Source organism: Culicoides brevitarsis, chromosome 2 (genome assembly GCF_036172545.1).
Source record: "Culicoides brevitarsis isolate CSIRO-B50_1 chromosome 2, AGI_CSIRO_Cbre_v1, whole genome shotgun sequence".
In the NCBI taxonomy this organism is placed as follows: domain Eukaryota; kingdom Metazoa; phylum Arthropoda; class Insecta; order Diptera; family Ceratopogonidae; genus Culicoides; species Culicoides brevitarsis.
Window position 1 is genome coordinate 17,767,493 of NC_087086.1, and position 26,876 is coordinate 17,794,368.

General features: G+C 27.6%; 2 protein-coding genes across 3 annotated transcripts; one reads left to right on the plus strand and one right to left on the minus strand.

Moving 5' to 3' along the window:
- Positions 1–485: 485 nt before the first annotated feature.
- LOC134828641 (homeobox protein goosecoid-like) lies at positions 486–19,484 on the minus strand. Its single transcript, XM_063841622.1, has 4 exons — positions 19,457–19,484; positions 18,257–18,841; positions 14,763–15,043; positions 486–710 (listed from the first exon to the last, which is right to left on the minus strand). Exons 1-4 carry the CDS (start codon positions 19,482–19,484, stop codon positions 495–497), a joined length of 1,110 nt encoding a protein of 369 aa, XP_063697692.1. The 3' UTR covers positions 486–494.
- A 3,209-nt stretch (positions 19,485–22,693) lies between these two features.
- Positions 22,694–25,453, plus strand: LOC134828686 (melanization protease 1-like). Of its 2 annotated transcripts, none has more exons than XM_063841668.1 (5): positions 22,694–23,194; positions 24,066–24,155; positions 24,217–24,707; positions 25,153–25,312; positions 25,378–25,453. In XM_063841668.1, exons 1-5 carry the CDS (start codon positions 22,770–22,772, stop codon positions 25,388–25,390), a joined length of 1,179 nt encoding a protein of 392 aa, XP_063697738.1. In that variant the 5' UTR covers positions 22,694–22,769; the 3' UTR covers positions 25,391–25,453. The 2 variants fall into 2 exon arrangements, with proteins under 2 accessions (XP_063697738.1, XP_063697740.1); XM_063841670.1 differs by having other exon boundaries at positions 22,694–23,027; positions 24,100–24,155.
- Positions 25,454–26,876: the final 1,423 nt, after the last annotated feature.

Sequence of the window (26,876 nt, forward strand, 5' to 3'; positions counted from 1 at the left end):
ATTTTTAAATAATTTTCAGCTTTTTACAGCATTTTTTTCTGACTGGTTTACAAGTTTCACCTTTTTTCTGTAATAAAGGTCCTGCCTAGGTAATTTTAACATCAAATATCAACCAATTAAAAATTCCATTTTTCGAATCTGACTTTTTTCTATTTATTTATTTTTTTTTATTTTCAATTATATTACCCAATTATTTACAATTATTTGTCCATTGTGATGCTTTTTTTGTCCCTAAAAAATGCTCTGTTTTTTTTTTGTTCATCGCAGTGAAATTGAATTGCATTATAATTAAAATTTACAATTTATACTTAATTATTCATATTTCCATCATATATCGCATCCATACTAATTATTTATTATTTTATTTGCTTGATTAATAATTTTATTACATATTTTTCATGAATAATAATATTTTTTTAGTGTAATTTAAAACATCGAGGATTTTTTTTTCACTGGAGGGTCGGTCGTCATCATCGGAAGTTTTATCACACAGTTTATGCCACTTCAAGATCTGACGAATCTTCGGCGTCGCTGTAGCTATGAAGGGAACTTTGGAGCTGATTGTGACTCGTTGACAAGTCTGTGGGGTCATTTGTGGACTTTCGCGGTGTCGATGTGATGCCATTATGTTCATCTTGTAACTTTCGAAGACGTTCCTGTTCCTCACGTTTCTGTTTTCGCCATTTTGCACGACGATTTTTGAACCACACCTGAAATTAAAAAAAAATAAAAATTCGTTAAAATCTCGTATTTAATAATAATTCAATTAAAAAATAAAGATCTTCTTAAAAAATTGTCAAATATTTAAGATGTGAGTAACGAACAATGAAAAATATGTCACACAGTAGCAAATGTTTTCTTTTGTCTGCGACTCACAATCAAATGTTTTGTTAGCGCGCATGTATCGTCGTCGTTGTCGTCGCATGAAAGGAGGCAAAAAAGCACAGCAAACAATGGAAATTACATTGTAAAACTATTAAAATGGAATTATCTTGTTTATTCTTCTATTTTTTTGTGTGTTTGTGTACCATTTTGTGGCATGTTCTCTCCAAACAACACAAATTTTCGACACAAATGGTGAGTGGGACATGTTTGAATGGAGTGAATAGAAGGAGGAAAAAATGAACAAATTTCATCTTTTGTTGTGACAAACCTTTTTTAATAGCAGAATAATGGGACGGAGTGATTACTTTGATGATTTTGTGCCTTGTGAGATGATGTCAAGGTAGGAAAAGGAGCAATTTTCATGAGAATTTTTTTAATATTTTAACGGTAAAAGAGATTTTTTGGTATTTTAAATTAAAAATATATATTTTTTTCGAATATTTTTTCAAACAATTAAATTTATTTTTTTTTTAAATTTAATTTTTTTAATTTTTTTTTGTTAAATTTGATGAACGAAGTAAATAAATTTTCATTTAAATATTTTTTTATTTAATTTTTAAAGTTTTATTTTTTTTATCATCCAAAAGATGTCAAAAATTGTTAAATAATTTTTTTATCAACTTTTTTTTTAAATTTAATTTTTTTATTTGTTTTTTCTTAACTTCAAAAAGATGTTAAAAATCATAAAAAAAATAATAAAAAATAATAATAATAATTGTCTTCAATTTTATTATTACTCAACAGAATAATAAAATTTCAAATAATTTTTTATAAAGAATCAATTTTTTTTTATTTTTTATTATAATTTTTTTTGTCAAGATAATTTTTGTTGAATTTGATCAACTTCAATGAATTAAAATAAAATTTTTACATAAATTTAAGACATAATTTATAATTTTTTAAATTTTTTGTTCTATTAATATCAAAAAATTAAAAAAAAGTAATTTTTGATAAATTTGATCAAAGGCAAACACCAAAAATGAAAATTTCAATCTCTAAAAAGCCTTAAATCTTGCATAACAACCGATTTCTCGTCTCCACAGCAAATAAATGTCTAAGTCTAAGTACTTACGAGTGTTAAATGATTAGAAACCTAATATAATTCCTACTTTTCCCACACATTCAAAGCTTATTTTACACACTTTTCACGAAAATTCTAAGAAATTTATTCTCATCTCTCATTCAACCTTTTCTCCTCTTGTTTATCTCATGATAATTGTTCAAAATCATACAGTAGGAAGCCATCAAACTGCAGCATCTTTTGTTACAACGACACATTGACAATGGAAATGTGAAGGCTTTTGTTGGTAATACTACGAAACTCATCCCTCATCATTACTTTCGTGAAATCGACGACAACGTAGGTAACAAATCCATCCATCCATCGAGCAACGAGAAAAATGGAAAGAGAAAATTCTACTTGCCCCGAGCAGAGCTTTGTTAAGGTATTATGTGTTTTTCACGTTTTTTCATGATTAACATTTATTTTTACGTGTCGACATCATCTCGTCGTCGTTCGCATCTCATTCATTTATGCATCAAAATGAAAAGTTTTCCAGTCGCAGGATAAAAATAAGCTTATTGTACCTTTGAGGATTATTATTACTTAGCATCCATTCACGCCACACAAAGGTAGATGAACATTAAAAAAATTTCCCGCTCGGATTTTCCATATGCAAATTAAATATTTAACTACAGAAAAAAATTATAAAATAAATAAAGGTGGTTTGCGGATCCACAGCGGCTAATCTTGACGATGAAAAATGGACTCGTTCCCTTTTCATATTTTTTTTTTCAAATTTTTTGAAACAACCCTCGATTTTTTTTTTTAGAAAATTTTTAAGACACCTACTGATAATTCGTTCTCATCCAATGACGGGAATAAACTGGAAATAATATTATTTACACAAAGTTCATATCCCAGATTTTACGCTCCATTACAACAACAAGAATTAATAAAATATGATAAATTATGAGAAATAATGCGGTGTGTATCCTGCTTTGCCTCTGTGTGGAAAAAGCACACAAACAATTATATTGAGGGCATTTTGATATATTTGAATAGATTTGTAAGTAAATAATGTTGAAGAGCATATGGAGTTTGTTGTTTGTGGTTGCATTTGCTACTGCCATGCCACTTTTTCGATGATGTTGATGATTTTCTGTTAGCTGAGCAAACATTTTATGTGTACTATTTGAGTTTGTTTGACATTTCGACATTTAATTTGTTGTTGGTGTGACTTTAATTATACGAGATACGAATAATATTTGAGATAAATTGGGGTTAATTTTAGTTGAGAATAATTTTTGGAGCGGTCTTAAGGATTTTTAGTTTATTTTTGATCAAAAAATTAAAATTTTATGAAATAAAATGGGTTGGTTGAAAAATATTATTTATTTTTAAAAAAAATAGCTAAATATTTAACTTAAAATTTTTAAGTATATTTTTAAATATTTTTATTTAAAGTTAACTTAAATTATTAAAACTTTGAGCTCAAACATTGTATTTCAAAAAAAAAATTTTGTTGAAAAAAGTAAAAAATTTAAAATGATAAACTCTATGTTATCGATAAAATTAAAAAAATAATTTTTTAAAATTCCTAAAATTTTTAAAATTTCTGGAAAAACTTTTTTTATTAAAATAAAATCTTGTGAAAACAATAAATTCAATAAATATTTAAAATAAATGTTTTAATTTAATTTTTTTTAAAAAATTTAATTTTTTTACAAACTTTTCATAAATTTTTAAACAAAAAAATGTTTTAATATACCTACAATTTTTTAAATTCAAAATTGTAAAAATAAAATTTAACTATAAAAAATTATTTAATTAAAAATTAATAATAATTTAAATAATTAATTAATTATTTATTAAATTATTTAAAAAACTTTACTCAAATGAATTTAAATAAATTAAATGCGCCAAAATTAATGTTAACAATTTTTATTTTTTTATTTTTCCCCTACCTACAATTTTTGAATTCAATAAATTGTAAAAATTAAATTTAACTATAAAAAATTATTTAATTTATAATAATTAATAATAATTAATTATTTAATAAATTATTTAAAAAAATTATTTAAATAATTTAAATTTAACAATTTTTAATATATAATTCAAATTTTTTTTTTTAATAATAATTCAAAAATCAGATTTGAAAAAATTCCAACCACACAATTCAAATCCATCACCATGGAAAACACGCATCACTCGTTCATCATTGTCATATTATTTTACATGATTTTTTTTTCCATTCATACATTAAACTTCTAACCATGAGAAATAAAAATATTTATTTAAAATCATTCTCGACAATGCGAGACGACGAAGCGGTTGTTAAGCAAGCATTGCGAAGAACACACAAGCAACGGATGAAAAGCTTTGTGAAATCGTAAACAGCTATTATAAAATTAAAATGCGTGGAAACCTTACGAACAACCCCCCAGACAAAGCAATATTCCATTTTTTTCTTTTATTCTGTATTATTTTATTATGACATTAAACTACGAGACGCGATGAAAAATTGAATCGGATTGAAAAAAAATGTTCGCGTAATTTTTTCACGAGGCATTGTTAATTTTTCGAGAGAAAGGACGGGCTTCTTAAAGAATTACGATTTTTTTTCTTCTTCGTCATCGTGTCACGAGCTCCGTCGGCAAAGTTCAGAAACATTAATCAGGTTAACTCTTTTTTGCTAAAAAAAAAAAAAAATTAAATAAAATCACCGAAAAGCCAAATAAGTCGGGATCTTTTGCTGTTTCATGTTCACTCAAGCGAATTATTGCCTCCTTTTATTGTCTCAATATTCCAATTTTCGGGAAACAATCGCCTGTAAAAGTAGGCCAGCACATCCAACGTATGCCGGTGCATTGAAAAAGGAAGGTGTTTAAGTGCATTATCTCATGTTTCATTGTTCAACCGCTTTTCTCCCAGTCCTTTTTGAGGCAGTTTATTAAAAAAAAAATGCAAAAGGAAAGATTAAAATTGGCACAAAATTGGCCAGGATTATCTCATTATTAAGTTGAACTCATTTGGAATGGATTTGGAACAGAATTTGATTTTTTTTAGTTTTTTTTTAAATTGAACAAAAAATATGAGGATCAAAAACATGAAAACATGTGTAAGACCAGCAGCTTTAAAAATTGATCCCTTTGTGCGTCACTTTTCTGTGTGTGTGCTTGATTGTGTGAATTTATTTGTCGAAAAAAAAAACTTCAATCATCGTGATTGAGAAGAGAAATGAGCAATTTTGTGCCAAACAATTTCTTTCATTCACACACAATTGCTCTGGTTGGAGTTTTTTATTGTAAGAAATGTTTGTTGTTAAAAAATGGGAAAAGAAAGGCGGCTTGTTTGTTGTTCCAAAACGATGCTTTCTCAATATTTTTGTTTATTTATTTTTTTTTCATAGAAAAAAATTATTGAAAAATTTTTAATTTATTTTTTTTTTTAAATATTTTTTTGTAAGAACTTTAAAGGTTGTCATGATTAATCGATCGTTAATAATCTCAAACAATTTATCCGAAAATAGTTTGATCCGATCCCAGGAATTTGTGAGATTTAGAGCTTTAGAGAATTCATAATAAAAAAAAATTTTTCTCCATCTTTGTGAGATTCGCGCAAAATTGCGACATGACGCACCCAGTAAAAACAACGAGCCTAATAAAATTATCTTCTCATCAGATTCCATCAAAATCCAAATCAAAATCTCGTAATACGCGTGTGTGTGTTCTGTGTCTATGTCGCATCGAAAGGTACGACGCGATAAATAAATAAATCGAAAAGCGAATCTCTTGAACTCTTGAATCAACATGAAAAATGATAGAGGCGGAGTTAACAACCATTTTATTTGTTCTCGTTCTGTTCCCCGTTGGAATAGACAGAAAATCTCTCTGTGTGATATATTTGCTACGCGTTGATGTTGTAAAAGAGAAGACAAAAAACATCAAAATAAATACAGATGTCTCGTTTTAGCATTTTATCGTTCCCCTTTTGCAGTAATTTTTTTTTTGGGTAAGTTGATTTTTGGATAAAAATTGGTCATAAATTACAGTTTTTAAGATTTTTTTGAAAATTTTATTAATTTTTTTTTATTTATTTTGAAATATTGCTTAAATATTAAATAAAAATTCAAGAAAATTTTAAAATATTTAAAAAAAATAATTTTAATTTAAAAAAATTAATTTTATTTTTTTTAAAAAAGAACAAAAAAATTTTTTCGAAAAAGTCATAAAATAAAAAATATTCAAATAAATTAATTTATTTAAAATCAAATATTAATTCATTAAAAAAGAACAAAAAAATTTTTGCAAAAAAAAATAATTTTTAATCGAAAAAGTCAAAAAGCTTTTAAAAAGAACAAAAAATTTATTCTTTTAAAAACATTTCCCGACAAAAAAAAAAATTCATAAATAAATTTTTAATTATTTTTGGTTCTACAAAATATTTTTTTTAGATCAATAATTAAAAATATTTAAAACGAAGTCAATTTTTAAGTCTTAAAGTTTTTTAAAAAAAATGAATTTTAATAAAAATATTTAACATTAAAAGAATAAAAATTTAATTCAAAATTAAATTCTATTAATTTTTTTTATTTAAATATTAATAGAAAATATCTTTTAATAATAAATAACATTATTTAAAAATTTTTTATCCAATTATTTAACATTCAAAAATATTAATTTATTTTTTTTTATTGTTATACAATATTTTGAAAATTTATAAAAATAAATAAATCAACAAATTTAATGAATAAAATATTTAATGATTTATTAAAAAATAAATTGAATGTTGATTATTTAAAAAGAACAAAAATTTTTCTTCAATATTCTTTTAAATTTTTATAATGAAAAAAAATCTCCCCTCAGTAACTTCAAATAAAAATTTATCCTGCACTTTTCGGACTTCACCTTCTACAAACATTAATTACTTATTTATTTACATTTTTCGAGATTTTTCCATCCATTCACCATTAAAATAACAAAAAAATTGTAACAAATTTCTCCTTCCTTTTCTAAATAAATATCATTAAAAAAAACTTTCGCTGTATTATTTTCGTTCATTAATCATTCGCGCTAATAAATTAAATAATAAGAATTGCAAAGGTGCCACAAATAAAATATTTACGATTGAGAAGACTTACAAGAAATTTTTACTTTACAATTTCTTTTTTCAAGTGAAAATAACATTTTAGAAGGAATGAGAGAGACATAAGAGAATTAATTTAAATTTATGTGTATAAATAAATAAATTTCAACAAGCGAAACGTTCAGAAGAAGAAGAAAATAGAAAAAAAGGAAGCATAAAATCTTAATTTTTTCCACTTAATTAACTTTTCTTGTTATTTTATTACATTTTGAAACTCTTTTTCCACCTCTTCGTTACGTTTGTTATTTTTTTTTTGTATTTACTTTTGATTTGTTTCTCCGAAATTTATTTATTTTAACAAAGTTTTCTCTCTTTCTCTGGTATTTACTTTAAATTTATACAAAATTAAAATAATAAAGAGGAGTTTTTCCGTTTTTCGTTGTTTTCCAAAGAATTTTCGGAATTGTCGAAGGAAAATCCGATCGATGTGCCTGCGAGTCTTTTCAAGAGCACTCGACACACAGTTTAATGCAAAAATGATGTTTAAACGCTTTTCAAACCACACAAATTGAGTTAAGAAAATAAACACAAAAAATATTCAAGAAGATTTATCCCTCATCGTTGCAACTGTTTTTAATGCCAGATTTTCCTCTTCCCATGACAGACAACCGTTCGGTCGATTCAAAATGTGTTTTGATAAGGAAATGAATACGAAATGTGGCACACTGAAGCTGGAATTTTGCATGTCCGAAGACCGACTTATTTTCATAACATCATAATAATTATAAGCTTTTGATGATAACGACGACGCACAGGATGTCGGCACAAGGAAGCAGATTTTCGCTTTAATTGTGTAAGCAAAGCAGCCTACTCGTCTCGCATCGGAAGCAAGAGCCTACAATCAATATTATTTTGTTTTGCTTACTAATTTTGCTCATCGATAGATTTAATGCCTCATTGTTTAACATTTCCTAATATTGTCAGATTTCAAGACTGCAAAATTAATTCTCGTTGAATTTTTCGATTAACATGCATCAGTGAAATTACTTGCTCTCGTGTAAACAAGCGTTTAGTAAATTAAAAAATGAATAAAAAAAAACTCAATCAGTTAATTCGATCATCATCCTACAAACACGCATTACTTTAACTAAATAAATTTTGCCAACGGCGGAAAAAAGGGTGCAGGTTTCATGCCGAAAAAAAGGGAAACAATAGAAATTTTGTGCTGATCTCATCTATTATTACGATGAAAAAACAAAGCCTGAAGGCAGTTTTTGAAATTTATTTTTATCCCCAAAAAAAGATGTAAAATGTTGTGAGACATTGCGCCACCCTGGAGTAGAAATATTTTCAAATGTTTTGACATTTATTGTTGAAGGGTTTAAAAAAATTTTTTTTTAAAAGTAAATTTTTTGAAGTAAAATTTTAATAAATTTTTCTTTAATTTATAAAGGATTTAAAGTTTAAAACATAATTATTATTTAAAAAAAATGGGAACAATGGAATAAAAAATTTGTTATTTTTTTTAAATTTTAATTTTTAAACTCTGAATTTCAATAAGAATCTTTAAGCTCGAAATATTTATTTTTTTTTGCTATAAAAATTATTTTTGAATATTTTTTATCGATTTTTTATTTTTTTTTTGTTATAAAAATTATTTTTGAGTATTTTTTTTTTTACTAAAAAACAAATTTCATTGTTTTTATTAAATTTATTTTTTCAAATTAATATTTTTTATTATTTTTTTATTGAAAGATTGTCTTTTAAAAATAAATTTTAATTTAATTACCTAATTATTTTTTTTAATTCAATTTTTGGAGGAAATTTCCTTTTTTAGAAGACAATTTTCATCACCTTCTTAAAGAATCTTTAAATCAAAAGACAATTTAAAAATAAAATACAAGAAATTTTTCATTAAATTATATTTAATTTGATTTTTTTAAATAAATTGTTTCAATTATTTACTGAAAAAATTAAAAGTTCATAGTAAAAATTTTTTTTTTAAAGTTCAGTGTCTTTAAAAAAAATCAAATAAATAATTTTGACACTTTTATAAAATTTTAATTAATTTTAAATAAAATAAAATTTTAATTAATTTTTAATTAAAAATAATCAAAACGATCACAAAATTGCTAAAAATCAACATTTTATCAATATTAAAAAAAAATAATAAACTTTCTGTCAAAATTTTTCTTCAGCCTTATTTTTAACTTTAACCTTGCGTCTCATTCTCCATTTTCTAATGAATTTACCGAAGGTAACACAGATCAATCTCGTTAGTCTAATCATTTTAGCATAAAGTAGATCAAAAGATTCATCAATTGTCATTTTGCTGCCAATCTCCTTCGTGTTCTCGGTATTTATAATCATCTTCATCCTGCCTTTTCTGTCATTTTGCATTTTCATTTCGCATCAACTGGCTTCGTAGTTACCTTTGACGCGCGTGTTTCCTTTTTTTTATTTATTTCATTACATTTACATGATTTTGATGAAACATTCCGCATTACAGACACAGACAAAGGAGATTCAAATGATGAAACAATGGAAACAACAGAGATCTCATTAATCGTCGTTTCTGTGTGTGTGTGATAGCGAGAAAAATTAAATCAAAAGTGACAGAATGATGAAATATATCTCTCAAAGGTCGTCAGGGTGACGACATGACAGTTTTATGGTTTTTTTCTGCTGTGGATGGTATTGAGACGTCATGACACAAACATAGATTTAGACGTGTGTCAAAAAAAATGAGATGTTATCGATTTCACGAGAGATTTTAATCTGTTGAACTTTAAATTTTCATTTAATAAAATTATTTACCGGTTACTTATTTACGCTCTGATGATAAAATCTCCCTTTCTCGAGGATTTGTACGGATTCAACAATAAAACTAACGCAACAAAAGGAACGGAGATTTATTTTATTCGCTAACATAGTTCCTCATTACAATAATCCATCGCCTGAAGGTCTCTCGCATCATATTATTATTACATTTATCACGCAAATAAACACACACAGGAAAAATTTCCCGCTTTGTTTGCACGTTTTTTGGTTAAATTTTTGCATGTGAAGCGTTTTTTCAGCAGCAACATAGACCACACATTCGAAGCTTCACAACTTTTCAACGTGTTGTCTGCCTGTCATTTAACCGCTGAGGCTTTAAAAAGTTCAAGAGACCAGCCAATGACGACTTTTTCTGCCTCTTTCTTAACTAAATAAATAATCTGCATAAATTATCGCTTCATCACGAGAGGAACAAGTCTAAGAAGCAATAATCAATCAACGGAAAAAATAAATATTGTGACACCTTCGTTGTCGTCTGCGTGGATTTCGTGTGTGGCCATTTCTTGTTTTCTTTTCATTACAAAAAAAAAAAATTATTTACAAGAAAAAAAGTGATTTTTCTCTGTGATAATTCATAAATAATTCAACTTTTTAACGTTTTTTCTTCTTTATTTTGTTCCAAGTAGGTGTCTTTTATTTATTTTTATAATTTTTTTTTGTTGCTTCTGATTGTGTTTAGACAAGAAGTTGTCACTTATCACTTATTATTTTATTTAGAGATTCGTTGATGGCCGTAAATCGGTAGGTGACACATTCGAGTACCTTTGAGGTGAGGATGATTAGGTAATTTTTGATGCTGGAGCTGACTTATTTTAAATAATTCGTTTTATTTTTAATTTTTGAATATCATTGCTGGATTTAAAAATTAATAAAGTTCAATATTTAAAAAAAGTTCAGATATTTTATGAACTCTATTTATTAAATTAATATTAACTTCTATAGGTATAAATTTTTAAAAATAATTTAAAATAAATTTTTAAAAAAAATCATATATAAATAAATTTTTAAAAATAATTAAAATAAATTTAAAAATAAATTTTTAGAGAAGAAAATTCATATCATAAATAAACTTTTAATTTTACGAAAAATTATTAAAATTGAAATTCTAAGAAATTTTCTGAGAAGTTATGTAATAAAAATTTTTTCAAAAAAATATTTTTTTTTTTAAATTTTTTATTTATTATTTTTTTTAAACTTTTATTTAATTTATTTAAATTTATTTTTTAATCATCAATTAAAGAAATTTTAAAACAAATTAAAATAAAAATTTTTAATTGTAAAATATTTTTATTTTAATTCTGAAATATTTAAAAAAAATAATTTTTTTAATCATTATTTTTGAATATTTTTTAAAAAATCATTATTTTAAAATTTTTACCTTCTTTTTTTATTTTTGTATTTAATATATTAAAAAAAAACATTTTATTTGTAAACAATATGAAATTTAATTAATTCAAAAAAATACTAACAAGCTTGTCTCCATTAACTAAACTACGAGTTAAATACTCGTATAAATTGTCGTTAATACACAAAATTATATCAACAAGAATAACAAAAGCAAAAAAAAATCCTCAAAAAAGATTTCCATTCAATCCATTAAAATAATAGGAAAGGGGAAAATGTTTTGATTTCTAATGCTTCCTCTTGTGAGTGCACTCAATTTTTTCCTCGTGTTTTTCTATCTCTTCAATTCAATCACTTTGCGTTCTGTGTGTGCATGAGAGATAAAGAAGATGTTTTGAATGGAAATTAAAATCTCGTTGTGGTGTTGTTATTGGAGTTGATTTTTCAAGAGAGCGACAACTAACTCGGGAAACGGGGAAAATTGCTAAAATAAACAAGAAAAGTTTATTTTCTCTGCCGAAAGGGACGACTGATGATGATGATGACATGATGCGAGAGATTGTATCATCATCATGATAATATTGTTGTTGACGAAAGACGTTTAAATTAGTTTTTAGGAGGCGAGAAAGCGCTTTGAAGAGGGTGTTTAATGTGATTTCGGGTGTAATTGAGATGTTTTCTAAAGTAATTGATAGATTACGACGAGAAGACCCTCCTTCCTTAATGCACGAAACCGCTGGCAGCTAAATTAATATGCGAGCTAACACCTTAGATTTTGTCTTTTTTTTTTGTAGCCACGAGTGAGCTTATCGCGGTTTCCATGCAACATGTCGCGGCAAAATTAAATCCAAATATTTTTCGTTGCATGTTTTCCTGCCATGCCCATGTTTTGAAACAAATTTCCGCGGATAACTGTTTATCCAAGTTTGATTGCTGTCCTTGGGTTATTTTGGATTTCACTGTTTACGTTGCGTCGCGTTGTTTTCATAGTCGTCACACAGCGATTCGATGAAATTTCATCCAGAGGAATTTCTTCTAAGCTTTGCTGGAATTCGGAATGACAAATATTGGAACTTGACTAAGAAAATAAAATAAACCCACTCGAAAGCAAATCTTCTGAAACGAGCTGTGACACGAAAAAAAAGTGTTGAGAGTTGTTTAATGCCTGTAATCTTCGAGTGGTGTATGCTTAAAAAATATCTATAAAAATATGTTCAAATACACAAAATTATCGTCTTTTACCCAAAAAGTACTTGACAAATACAAAGTTTTTGAAAGTACACAAAAAATAACGTAAGAAATTGTTTGTTTGAGTAAAGATTTAAAGAAAACAATTAGCGCGAGTTTGGTCAAGCAAAGTCAGGTAGCTAAGCTTTAAAAGGGTTTAAAATTACATATTTAAATTGAGTCACTATTATTTACTGTTGAAATATTTTTTTTAATTAAAGTATATTTTTTAATTGACAGATTTGACAGCATATTTAAAAAAAAAAATTTTTTTTCAAAATTTTTCGGAAAAATGGAAAATCGGAAAAAAAATAAATCTAAAATTAATTAGAATAAAAAAATAATAAATTTAATTAAATCAAATAAAAAATAAAATAAAATCGAATGTTCAAAAAAAAATATATATATAAATATAAAATTACTTCGAAAATTAAATTAAATTAAATTGTTAAATTAAAATGTTTTATAACATTAAAAATTTAAAAAAAATTACGAAAGTAATTTCAAAATCAATTTTAATAATATATAAAAATTTAATTTTTTTTTATCATTTTAAAAAATTATTAAAATCATTAAAAAAATTTAAAATTATTGAAAATTATAGAAAATAATTTTTTTGACCTTTTAAAATATTATTCAATTTTAAAAAATGTTTAATAAATCTAAAATTAATTAGAATAAAAAAATTTTTTTTAAAATCGAATATATATAAATTTTATTAAAAAATAATTATAATTAAATCAAAAACTTTAAAAAAATAATTTTAAAAAATTTCATTATGTTTAGAAAAAATTCGTTCTTAAAAAATGTTTAAATTTTTTTTAAATAAATTTTATTATAATTAAATCAAAAAACTTCAAAAAAATAATTTTAAAAAATTGCTATGTTTAAAAATTCGTTCTTCCAAATTCTTAAAAAAAAAATAAAAAAAATCTTGGGTGGTCATTAATCGGATCTACCTTTGATACAATATTGCTCTAATTTGGTCCTCGAATTATCAACCACTTAAATTTCTATTTTTTTTTATTTGTTTTGATCGGCAACTATTTCGATACAAACAAAATTAGACAGATCATTGTTGATAAAATTTCGGATCCTTTCAAAATATTTTTTTTTTATTTTCAATAATTTTTCTATAAAATCGATCAAATCATCTTCGCAAATATCGGATGTCTTACGTTTGAACCCTTCTTAGACCACCCATAAAAACCCTTCGATCAAATTAATTCACTTCAATCTCAACATAAAAATGCCTTTATTTATTTTCATTTTGCGCCCGGACTCGCATCAAACCGAAAGTCTGGAGTAGACAATGACAATTAATAATAAATGAGAAATTTTTCTGCGTCATCATCGTCAACTCGTGTCTCATCAAACCCAAAATTCTCCTAAAAGCCGTCAAATTTCCATTTAAATTCCTTTCAAAGTTTTTATTATTTATGGGAGACACGCACTCGAGATTGTCATAATATTTGTAAGGGATGCGACGACGCGACAATACAGAAGCTCTGATGACTATCAGAAAAAAAAAAAAACTAAGAGACGATCTCTCGATGATGATAAAATAAATTAAATAAATGGGATTGTCGATCGAACAAAAGCAGAAAATTTTCAAGTACCCACTTATCGTCGATTCTATTATTCTGCTCACTTTTTCTTCGTTTTTTTTTTCGTTCTCGTGCTGTATACACGAAAAGAGAGAAAAAGAGAGTTCAGAACAATCCAAACACTAATCAAATATTAATAAAAGTCAAGTGAGTCCTATGTCAACTACACACTTGCTTGATTTTTATCTCAAAAAAAAATTTTTTTTTTTTGAATTATTAAAATTTTTTCGTGTATTTGGACAGAAAAAAAGCAAATAAGCTACTGTTAGACATAAAAACCAACAAAAATGATTTTTTTTAGATTTTTTCTGTAATTAAAAGGCATTTTTTGAATAAAATTGCCAATAAAACGTCGAGAAAATTTTTCATCAAAAATCGTTTATCTCTTTATTTATTTGTTGATATGCAAGCAGCACCAGGGCTTTGTCGGAAAATTGTATGAAAAATGCAATAAAATGAAAATTGAATTTTTATTGCGAAAAATCTCACATGTGCAAGTGATGCCATTAGATAAGGGAAGTCCTTGCAATGCAACAACAACAAAAAATGTGAAAATTGAATTTTATTCGTTCATAACATGTTAATTTGAAATTCATGTCTGCGTATTTTTTTTTTAAATAAAATATGAGTTTGAGGGCGTTCGCTTACGTAAACATTACGCAAAAATTTTAATTAGAAAATTTTTTAATGAGCTTTTCTGGCTTATATTTTGCATGAAATTCGCATTAAAAATTAATTTAAAATAAAAATAAGAAAAAAATTTAACTCACCTCAACGCGTTCTTCTTTCAGGTCAACTTTAAGTGCGAGTTGTTCCCGCAGCACAACATCCGGATAGTGCGTTTTATCGAAAGTCGCTTCGAGTTGTTCCAATTGTTCCTCGGTGAAAATGGTGCGATGACGACGTTTCCTCTTGGGCGGCGGCCCATGATGGTGACCCGACATGTGATGCGACGCATGATGATGTCCTGCCAAGGCGTGTCCTGCTTGTATTTGGGCAGCTGCCACTGCAGCTGCATGCATATAATTTGGGTAAAAATTTGGATAAGCGACTGAAATGAAAGAAAAATGGGGTTTTTTTTAAGTAAGTACTTGCTTGGGGACAGAGATTTAAGCAAAAAAAAAATGTAAAATTTTTCCGCAGATTAAATTTTTACGCTGTCACAAGAATTTATTTACAGATGGATGCGCTTCCTGCAAGATTTTTATTATTTTTTTTTTCGTCAAGAGAAATGAATGAAGAAATGCAATTCAAATCAGGCAAGCATAAATAAATACTTTCATTCAAACGGATTTTCAAAAGGAATTATTTTTTTTTTCAAGTATTTACCGGAATTTAAAGTGATGTAATGCGAAATTTTGCGTCATGACACTTATTTATAGTCCCTGAACATCACTTGAGAGTTCAAGCGGTTCGCAATGTGCTAATCGGTGATTGTTTCAAGTGAAATTATCGATAATCAGCGATTAAGTGATAAGATCGGTTCGTATAAAAGTAACGTTATTTCCAGTTTTTGTTCAGTATTCGACGAAATTTTCATCAAAAATGACTTTTTTCAAAGTTTTTTCAATTTTTCTCACTTTTAGTGTACTTGCAAAGGTCATTTTTTCGCAATGTCCGGTCCCAGAATGTCACGAATCTACAACAACTCAACTTGAAGAGCCACTTTATGCGCATTCGGACCCTTACAAGTTCTGGCAATGTGCTCCCTCGAGAGATGGATGGCAACCGGTTGAACGTGAATGTGCTGTCGGAGGTGTTTTCTTCAGTTTCGAACATCAAGCGTGCGTTTGGCCTCATGAATGGCGAAAAACGTGTCAATTAGAACCGAGTACAACAACGACTGAGGCTCCAACGTCATCCAGTTCGAGTACGGAAGCGCATTCTTCGGAAAATTGCTGTTCCCCGATTGACTGTCGTGAGAATGATGTCGCTAAATTACCTGTATGTCCTCGATTTTACGCGAATTATCGGGAATATTACCGCGAATGTGACGGAAATAAAGAAATTGTGAAACGTTGTCCTCACAAACCGAATGGGGAACAACTTTACTTCAATTATTTCATCCAAAGTTGCGTTCATCCGAAGAAATTCGAGGAGAGTTGTTACTAAATTCGTATTTTAAATAAAATTTCTTTAAAAAAAATTACTTTACACTTCATATGTTTGATTTTTATAAATTTTCATTCATCACCCAAATAATATTTTCCGATCTGCGATAAGAGGATTTAAATAAAAAATCATAAAAATGCATCTTGAATAAAAATATTTTCATCAAAAGGTGAAAAAAAAATTAAATACGTAACATTTAAACCAAAATTTGTGCCTAACAAGAAGAAACATCCTCCTGGGAAAACGAAAAATTTCCTTAAAGAGGATTACACAAGATGATTTTGAATGATTTGACGTTTTTGGGTCATGTCAAGCCGAGTTTTCAGACAAATATTTATTTTTTTTTTAAATAAAACACTTTTGCACCTCCAGATTTTCCGCTCGAGTGATAATAACGTATTTGCTCCATGCAAATAACGTAAAAAAATTTATATTTTCATATCATTAAAATTTCAAAACTATTTTGGTGGCGTTTTTTTAACAAAAAATTGCTTTAGGACGTGTGAATGTGAAAATTTTTAATAGTTTTTGCGATGGAAATGTATTTTTTTGTTGAATTAATGGAAGGTTTTTCGTTGAATATGGAAAATTATCAAAAATTTAAGGCAAAAACGAGTTAAAAATTGCTTTAAAAGCTTTTAGAGGTACTTGTGAAGGTTTTATCTAACCTCTTAGGTTATTAAGTTGAAGTAAATTTCCATTTAATTGAAGCTTTTTTGTACTTGGAACTTTTTTGAGTCATAAATTTTTGTTTTAATGAAATTTTTTTTAAACTAAGGCCGCTACAAATGAAAATCAAAAATAAAGTCCGATGCCCCATTTTGAAAGTCGAAAATCCAATTGAGCAAAATAAAAAATTAAACCAAAAATTAAAAAAAATTAAAAAATTAATTAAAATTAAACCAAAAATGACCGTTTTTGGGTGTATTTTCATAATTTTTCAAGAAAATTTCCATAAAATTTTTGAAAAATTTTCAATTTATTCTAATTTTTGTTTTGGAAATCATATTTTATCATAAATTTTCTTCTCTAAAAATATTTTTCATAAAATTATTAAATTTTTTTTCAAAATTTTTTGACAGTTATTTTTTATGAAATTTTTTTCTTTAATTTTTAATATAAAATATTCTGAAATCTATTTTAAATAAGCAAATTTTAAAGTAAATAGTAAAAAAACATCAAAAATATTATTTAACGCTCAAAAATTTATAAAATTTTGTCATTTGGTATGAAAAAAGTATTTCAAAACTTTTTTTTTATTTTGCCCCCCCCCCATTTTATTTTAAAAAATTTTGGACTTTATTTTTGATTTTCATTTGGAGCGGCCTGATTTCGTAAAAAAATTTTTTTTTGTAATTTTTTAGTCTCATTTAGAGCATTCAAAAGTCATTTTTTTCAGAAATTATGGCGTTAAAAGGGTAAAATTATTTTTTTTTTGTTAAAATTTCTGCTAAAATTGACCAAATCCTTTGAAAAAAATCACTTCCCACAGATTTTCTGGTCGACTCGATCAGATAAATCCTTAATTTAATTATTTTCCGCTTCGTTACCACAAAAAAAAAATTGTGTTGCGGACCTTAAAACAAACACGCTAAATAGACAGCATAGAAAAACATTTCAATTAAGTTGTTAGTGAAAAGACGCGCATTTGACGGGATTCCTCCCTCCCTCTCTCCCTTTTTATTTTTTTTTTTGCTTTTTAATGGCATTGTGTCTCAATTGTTTTGTTATTATTTTATTTTTATCCGTTTTTTTTTTGTCTTCCCGTTGGAATGATGATTAATGTCAAACAGAAGCTCTCAACTGGTTTGCCGGTGACTGAATTTTCTTGAGAATACTCCCAGACGATTCAATTAAAAAAATTTCAATCCCATAAATACATACACAAACAACTACATGCTTGATCGACCACACAATTTCTCCCGAAGCGTTTCTTGCAAGGCGGCATTAATAATAATAATCCACCGTTTTTCATTTTTTTTTTATAAATTCATTCATTCATCGCTCAAGTCGTCGTTTAATACTCAATATTAAACCATAATTCAAACAATAAATTTTGCTGGAGGCGTCAATATTATGATCTCTCTTCAACTGCGTTCATCGAACCATCGAAAAAAAAAAAATTTTTTTTAGATTTTTATAAAGAACTCACCTAAAAATTCCGACGTGCTTCCGAAGCCACTTGCCGCAGCAGCTGCCAAATGCCCCAAATGCAAGCCCGGATGATGCAACATCGGAATTCGTGGTCTCATGGGACTCGTGTTTGCACTTGCCGGCGGTGAACTGCCAGGACTTTCCGAGCTGCGATTGTTATTGTTCAACGTGACATTCGATTTTGTCGGCGCTAAAATACTGTCGATGGTAAAAAGTGACGTAGGTGCTTGTGTTCGTGTTCCATTGGGGCTCTGAGCGGGTGGCGCCGTTGACGGAGATGGCGGCGAACAAGGAGACGATGGAATTTCGCGTGCGTTGCGTTCATTTTGCAGCGACGACAGACGATGGCCCAAGTAGTTGCCGAGCATCGCCGTTGTGTTCAAGTAGTTTTGCGTTTCGGCAGACATGGCGCGCGGAGGACTGCTTGGACTGCGATTCAAATGATGCGAGGTTGCGTGATTTGTTTCAACCATGGCGGATTCGGAGGGACTCGAGGGGCAACTGTCGTCCTCGGAATAATCCACGGAGGTTACGGGAAGTGTGGCGGGCGATTGTGCGGCGCTTGGGTTCTGTAGCTTGAACGCTAAGCCCAGAGTGCGCAGATTGGAAATTGCCGTGGATGCCAATTTGATGGATTTTTGTTTAGAGTGTGTGAAAATTTTTGTTTTTCTTAATTTTTAATAATTTTTTTAATTAAATTTTACTGTTTAAAAGCTTTCACATGCCAATTTAAAAGGAAATCCATAAAAAATTCCTCCTTTTAATTTTTATTTTAAATTTTTATTCATCAAAAAGTCACAATTTTTTTAATAATAATTTTCACTTAACTTTTAAAATTAATTTAATTAATTATCTTTTAATTAAATAAATATTTTATAATATTTTTTTTTAGTTTTTAAGTTCAGAATATTAAAATTAATTAATTTTTATTTTTATTTAAATTATTTTTTATTTTTTTTTTTAAGTTTTTAACTTTTCAAATAATTTTATTTTATTTTTTTTATTAAAAAAAATAATTTTTAATCACTTGTCGATTATTAGAATTTATTAACCGATTATTTGACACGCATATCAAATTTAATAATTTAAAAATTTCCGATTTTCACGAGAAACGAAATAACTCGACCGACCGGTATGCAGGCAAAATTTTTAATGGACTGTTTGGATTTTGTGATTTGAGACGATCGTACAGATTTACATTCTTTTCCATGAGAAATGTCTTTCATTTTGCTTGTAAAGCATCTCGCTCACTCACTTTTCCATGGAAATTGTGTGCGCACGACAGAGACAACTGTAAATTTATCGTTTTTGTACGGTTAGAAAACGCCCCTTTTTCCTTGCACGAAATTTCTCTGTGGCTCCGTGTGCATGGAAGATGTAATCCGATATACGATGACACATTTTGTGCCAAGTGAAATATTTATGCGGAGGAAATGGGAGACAGTGAAGAAGATGATAGGATATACAGGACAATGCGTTCGTTCGAGTGTGTGAGAATTTTTGCAGTGCGCACGTTTGTGATGCTCTCCATCACGATTTGGAACGGAGGTTGGAGGATGAAGAAGGAATTTTTTTACAAGTTGTACGAGGAAATGCGAAAAATTTTCCATTTTTAGATTTTAGCACACAACAAGAGAGAGAGAGAGCAAGGAGATAGGAAATTCCATAAATAAACACTTTTGACACCCTTTTTGTCTTTTCTCCCATTTCGCAACGTGCTACGGTACTGATCCATTTAATAACTTGATTCCTACGTGAGCTTTTTCTTCCGTTTTTTCATTAAAAACTTTTTTTTTGTTTGTTTCCTCAGATGACGACGAGTTTGCGAAAAAATTTTTGGGGCGGTCTCTTCGTAATTATTTAAACAGCGACGAGGAGAATATTGACGACGATGCGATGATGATGATTATTGACATAGTAAATACTATAAGAGAATAATGTGATTCGTTATAATGCGACTTTTATCGATGGTGTGTGGGACGTGTGCTCGTTCGTTGTACGACGAGACCACCCCAGTTGGATGAAAATTATCGCATTATGTGAGACGAAGATGATAAAATTTACTGTCTGATTGGAGAAAATGGTCGAAAAACAATTAAATCTGAAGCCGTAAACGTTTTTTTTTATAAGAATGAAAAATTATGGTGATATAATTAGAAATCTTACTTTTTTTCTTTTTAACAATGAAAAAAAAAAATCATCGTAACAAAAAGGGAAAAAATACGAGGAAAAAAATTATGAATGATTTTGAAGAATAATAAGAAAAAACTCGTGAATGAAAAAGTTTTGTTACCATAAATAAGGTCACACCACTCTCGTAATATTTTTCTTCTTATTTTAAGTAAATCTTGTGATTTTCACATTTTTCTATTTATTATTTTTTTTTTATTTTTTTCAGCTTACATAAATTATAAAGAGTCATGCTCAACTCACGCAAATTAAAAAAAGTTTCAAAGAACGGATTGTTACATCAATAAAAGGTGACTTTATAGAAACAAAGAAAAAGTTATGAATATCATTCTGCTCGTAACTGAAAAAGTATGTTTATTATGCATCTAAAAGTAGATGTTAAACAAAAGAGAAAATTTTTCTTTGAAAAAACAAGATGACTTAATCTTGTAACGTCGCCAGAATTTTTTAATTAATGTTATGAAATGTGAATCAACACGTTCAACAAATGATAATGTAACATTCAACATGTAACGTTTGTTTAGAAGGCATGTTTGAAGGTCATGTAGGTTGTAGGCATAATATAATTAAAAATAATTTTAAAAGAAATTTTTTATTAAAAAAATAAAATAAATTAAAAAATAATAAAAAAACAAAAAAAAATAAGAAAATAAAAATTTAAAGACTTTTCTGTAAAATTAAATAGAACTAGACCGATTATACGAAAAATTTACGAAACTTTGTTTATTAAAAAAAACTAGATTAATTAATAAAATAATAAAAAAAATAAGTATTATTAAAAATAATAAATAAATAAAATAAAATAAATTAATGATAAATATTATAAAAAAATAAAAATTTCTTTTGAATAAATATCGTTATAAATAAATATTATTTTACAATATATAATAATTATATTTTTTTATACGAATGTCCAAGAAAACAAAAATTTTAATAAGTATAATTTTAAGGCAAACTCTGTAAATTTAAAAATTTTCATCATTTATTAAATTTTAAGTTTTTTTGTTTATTTAAATTTATTTTTTTTAATTATTATTTAAACTTGAAGTTTAAACTTAAAATAAAATAAATAACATGAAAAATTAAAATTGTTAGGCGAATAAATTTAATTTCTTCATTTTTTCTCCCATGAGGATGTTTATGAAAGGGGGGGGGGGATAAAAAAATTAATATTTTTTAATTAATTTTAATTAATTAATTTTTTAATTAATTTTAACGTTTTTGGATGTTGAAAGTTACTTTTTCAAAATAAGAGAAAAATTAAACAAAATCTTACAAAATTGAATTTTTTGAAAAAAATAAAATATTATTTTGGTCACGTGACTTTAAAACTTTTTTCACCTGTATTTAATAGAAAACGTCTTGCAAATTTACTTATTCTTTGGTATATTCAATTACACTTTATGATTTTTATTAAAAAAAATTCCCAAAAATGTCAAAAATATTCGAGATTTTAATTTAATTTTTTTTCGTCCTGAATTTTTTCGACAAAATCGGAAGGGGATAAAAAATCGGATAAAAAATGGCAATATAAAATTTATTCGCCTAAAGTATAAATAATTACTTTTAATACTAAATTTACAATACATTTACACAAAAACTATCACAACAACATACAAAAACTCAACAAACACGACTATACTATCAATATTCTCAGCTGTCTTTCTTTTTATTTTAATTTCTTATGACAACTACGTCATAACGCGTCATTAACACCATTAACAGGTTTATTTTTATTCATTATTTCATTCTGTTTTGATATTTTTTTTGCTTCTCTTTTGTTCATGATTCAGTCAAAAGGCAGTTAAGAGACAAACTTGATGATAGCAAGACATAAAAATAGTTTTTTGCTTGGGAATTCCCTCACTTTTGATTAAAAACTTGTGATGCATTTCAATTAAGTTTTTTTTTTGCGTTCAAGAATAACATTAAAATATTTTTAATTAAAATATATTTTTCGTAAAGAAAAGAAAAAGTGAATTTTGTGAACAAGAATTTCATAAAAAAAATGTTTTTGCAAAAAATTTATTGATCAGCCCTTGAAAAAAAAAACGCCGAGAAGCAAAACAAACAACTTCTTCTGCTGTTATTTATAATAAAATCCTCGGACTTTGTATGTGTTGACAGAATATTTGTGTGAACGAGAATACGATAAGGCGATGAACTGCTGAAGCAACAGTAGATGACCCGTTATTGTATATATTTCCACACGCATACGCGAGAAACAATCAGTCGTTGTCGAGAAATCATAAAAACAAGACAGAAACTTGAAATTTGTATTTGTCGTGCGGTTATGATTCTTTAATTTCCGTAAATTTGCCATGGAAAAAGTGACTTTTTCAACAATTTTTGTTGTAATTTTCTTGCAATTTGCGTCAAATGTCGCGAGTCAGTCGAACGGCGATTGCATGACGCCTTTTAATGAACGCGGAACATGCATCGAAATTCGCGAGTGTTCGACAATTTGGAATATTGTGACATCGGCACCGCGTCCCCTGGCTGACAGAGTGCTAAAATTTCTGCAAGACAGCGTTTGTGACGATCCAGCCTTACGAAAAGTTTGTTGCCGATACCAAGATGTCTTGACGAGCGGGCAAGTTCCAGCTTTGGTGGCACCAAATCCAGCAGTTTTAGACGACGATATCGTGAATCATCCGAAAAAATCGTTGTTGGATTTGAAATATTGTGGTCCGATATGGTCAGATCGGATTGTTTTTGGAAATGCCAAGCGCGAGGGGTTAATATTGTGAGTGTAATAATGTAATAGATTCCATTGAATGTAATAATGAGTGTAATGCAAATGTAAAGTGAGTGTAAAAAAATGTAAAAGTGTAAAACAAGAATGTAATAAAAATTTTAAAATTTATTTAATTAAATATTTCAACAAAAAGCTTGAAAATTCATGGTATTCTCTAAATAATTTAATATTTAAATTTTTTTTAATAGTTAATTAATTTTTATTTAAACTAGGTACATATTTTTTTTTATTTAAAATAAATTTAAAATTACCTAAGGCGTCATCCATTAAAGGCGTCGGCAAAAATAGGGCATTTTTTGACCCCCACCCCCCCTATAATCGTAAACCGTCGAAATTTAACAACCCCCCTAATTTACGACGTGTTTTTTAACATGACCCCCCCCTCACTGAAAAGGAAATTTTTAGTACCAGTTCAAATTTCAATGAAAGCTCGTGAAAAATTTGAAAAAAAACTCAAATTAATGAAAATTTGAAAAAAAAGATTACAAAGCCTGAAATACTTCAAAATTTATTTTAAATAATTCAAAAAGAAAATTATTTATATCGTGAATATGGCATATTTTTACGACGTCGTACATTTCTGTTTACCCCCCTCCCCCCCTCGTCGAAATCCGTCGTAAATTTGATGGAACCCAAAACTGCCGACGCCATTAATTGACGCCTAACGTTTGATTATTTTTTAAAATATTTTTCTCAGTTTTTAAATGAAAAAAAAAATTTAGCAATTTTTTTTAATTTTTAGTGATTTTTTTTTGATATTTTATAAAAAAATATTTATTATTAAATTTATTTTGAATGTAATAACGAATGTAATATTTTGAACTCTTTACACTCACAATATTAACCCCTCGGCCACGAGGTTGTATGAGTTTCCGTGGATGGCGTTGCTGCAGTACACGACAGCGGGTGAAAAAGACTTTAAATGTGGCGGAAGTTTAATTAATCGAAGGTAAGAATTTTATTAAAAATTCATGAAAATTTATTAAATAATATTTTTTTTTATATTTTAGATACGTTCTCACTGCTGCTCATTGCATCACAAATCTTCGTCGCGGCACAAGACTTGTCTCGGTTCGTTTGGGTGAATATGACGTCAACAAAAATGTCGATTGTGAAGTCACAGATGGCGAGGAAATTTGTGCGCCGCCTGTTCAGGACATTCCCATCGAACGAATTATTCCGCATCCGGGCTTCAATCAACCGCGATGGGCAAATGACATTGCTCTGCTTCGTTTGGCTTCGGAACCAGACTTTAGCGATCTCGCCGTTGCGCCAATTTGTCTTCCAGTGACGCAACAACTCATGACGTTGTCATTGAAAACGTTAATTGTGACGGGCTGGGGCACGACAGAAACGCTTCGACGATCAAATGTCTTGCTGAAAGCTCATTTGCCATTTGTCAAGTCGGATGTTTGTGAAAAACAGTTGAAAATTAAATTGACGCCGGGTCAATTTTGTGCAGGAGGCGATGGATTACTTGATTCCTGTGGAGGAGATTCAGGTAAATATAAAATCTCTAAATTAAATTTAAAAGTTTTTAAATTTTATCAAACAAAAAAAAAAATAAGTCTAAAAAAAATAGAAGATTCGAGAGAAGATTAAATAAATAATAATTATAATTAATTTATTATTATTTTAATATTAATTTTTTAAAAAAATATTTTTTTTAAATTAAATTTTAATTTGTTTTTTATTATTTGATTATTTCATTTGATTATATTATTTAGTAATTAATTAATCATTTTTAATTTTTTTTAAATTTTATTGATAATTGTTACCAATTTTTTTGTAAAAAAATTAATTTATTTCAAATTATTTATTTCTTATTTTATTTTCGAAATTAATTATTATTTTTTTTTTAAATTTACTTAAAAATGCTAAAAATTTCACAAAAATCGACTAATGAATAAAATTTTAAAACAAAATATTAAAATTTTAAATTTCAGGAGGTCCATTACAATATCCCGCATTCCTTTCGGGCTATAAATACGTTCAATTTGGAGTAACGAGCTTCGGCACAAGCGGCTGCGGAGAGAACGAAGGTGTACCGGGAGTATATGCCGACGTTCGTCACTACATGAAATGGATTTTAGATAACCTACAACCGTGAATGGCAATTTTTTTGTTTATTTTTTAAAATAGATAATAAGAATTTTTATATATAACTGTAGACGTATAGTATAGAAATCCATTACTAAGCTGGAAAGCCCAACACCGTCTAAAATCATGAATTAGGTCTAAACAAACACATTTTGTTCGAACACAACCGGTGAAATGTGAAAACTCGATGTTCAGGGAGCATGAACCTGTTTGAAATTGCTTGTGCAGCTAGGACCACAAAGCACGTTTGATGCAATGGCTATTGCTCACCAGAACCGGGCTGACAAGGAGTTGCATCCGTTTGATGCAATGGCTATTGCTCGTAGAAAATTAGAAATATCACTTAAACGGGCAAATTTCGAATTGATTGGGACAATAAAATTTTAGTAAATTTATTTCGAATTTGTCGGTTAACATAAAATTTATTTGATATTTTGAATTTTAAACATGAAAATCTAAATTTCAAATTTGAAACCAAATTCAAATTTGAAAAGTTCAACTGAGACGGCTCAAAAGTATTCAACTTTTTCAAAATATTTTCACAAACTGCTTAAAGTACTTCAAATTACACTTTCTAATGGTATATATCATCTTTTTTCAAGAATTTGAAGTTCGCATAAGGCAAATTTTGTTTTTTCAATTTTTAATTATTATTACATAAGATGACATTAAGATATTATCATTGGAAAGGTAATTTGAAGTACTTAAGAATTTAAAAATATTTTGAAAAAGTTGAATACTTTTGAGATATAAGCAGAACTTCTTCAAATTTGACTTTGAAATTTCAAATTTGAATTTGAATTCAAATTTGGCTTATTTTGTGAAACTTCCCCAGTTGGAAGTTTTTCATCAAATAAATTTTGAAGTTATCCGACGAATCGAAAACTAAAAATTGATTTTCCAAATTTTTTTCATTTTAAAAATGAAAAATCTTGAAAGTAAAATTTATTAAAGGTTTGTTTTCTTTTGATGTTGCGATTTTTTTTATTGTTTACTGAAATTTGTCCCGCAATGATGATTTTTGTTACCACGACCACAGCATCCGGCTAGTGAAGACAACGGCAGAGACGGGAGATATCACACAAATTTGCATTTCACACACATTCATACACATTCTTTTTTTTAATTATTAATTGAATTATCAATTATTTAATTATTATTACGATTAAGATTTTGATCTAAGTATATAACGGGAATATTGACACTTTTTAGACTTTGTCACTGTTGGAAGAGCATACATATTTTAAGTGATGAAAGGAAAAAATAAAATGGTAAAAATGAAAAAATGAAAATTTGAAGGTTTTCCTTTATTTGACGTCCCGATTTTGATGATGATTTTTGTTTCGTTATTATTTATATAGGTAATTTGGTCATTTAAGACCATTTTTGTTTCACGGCGATAACTCTGCTCGTTTGGAAGATATTGACACTTTTAGGGCTGTTGAGGGACATTGTTACACGAGATTCATGCTTCCTTTCATAACGATTTTCATGAATTCGTTATTATTTTTTTATGACAACTACGTCATAACGCGTCATTAACACCATTAACAGGTTTATTTTTATTCAT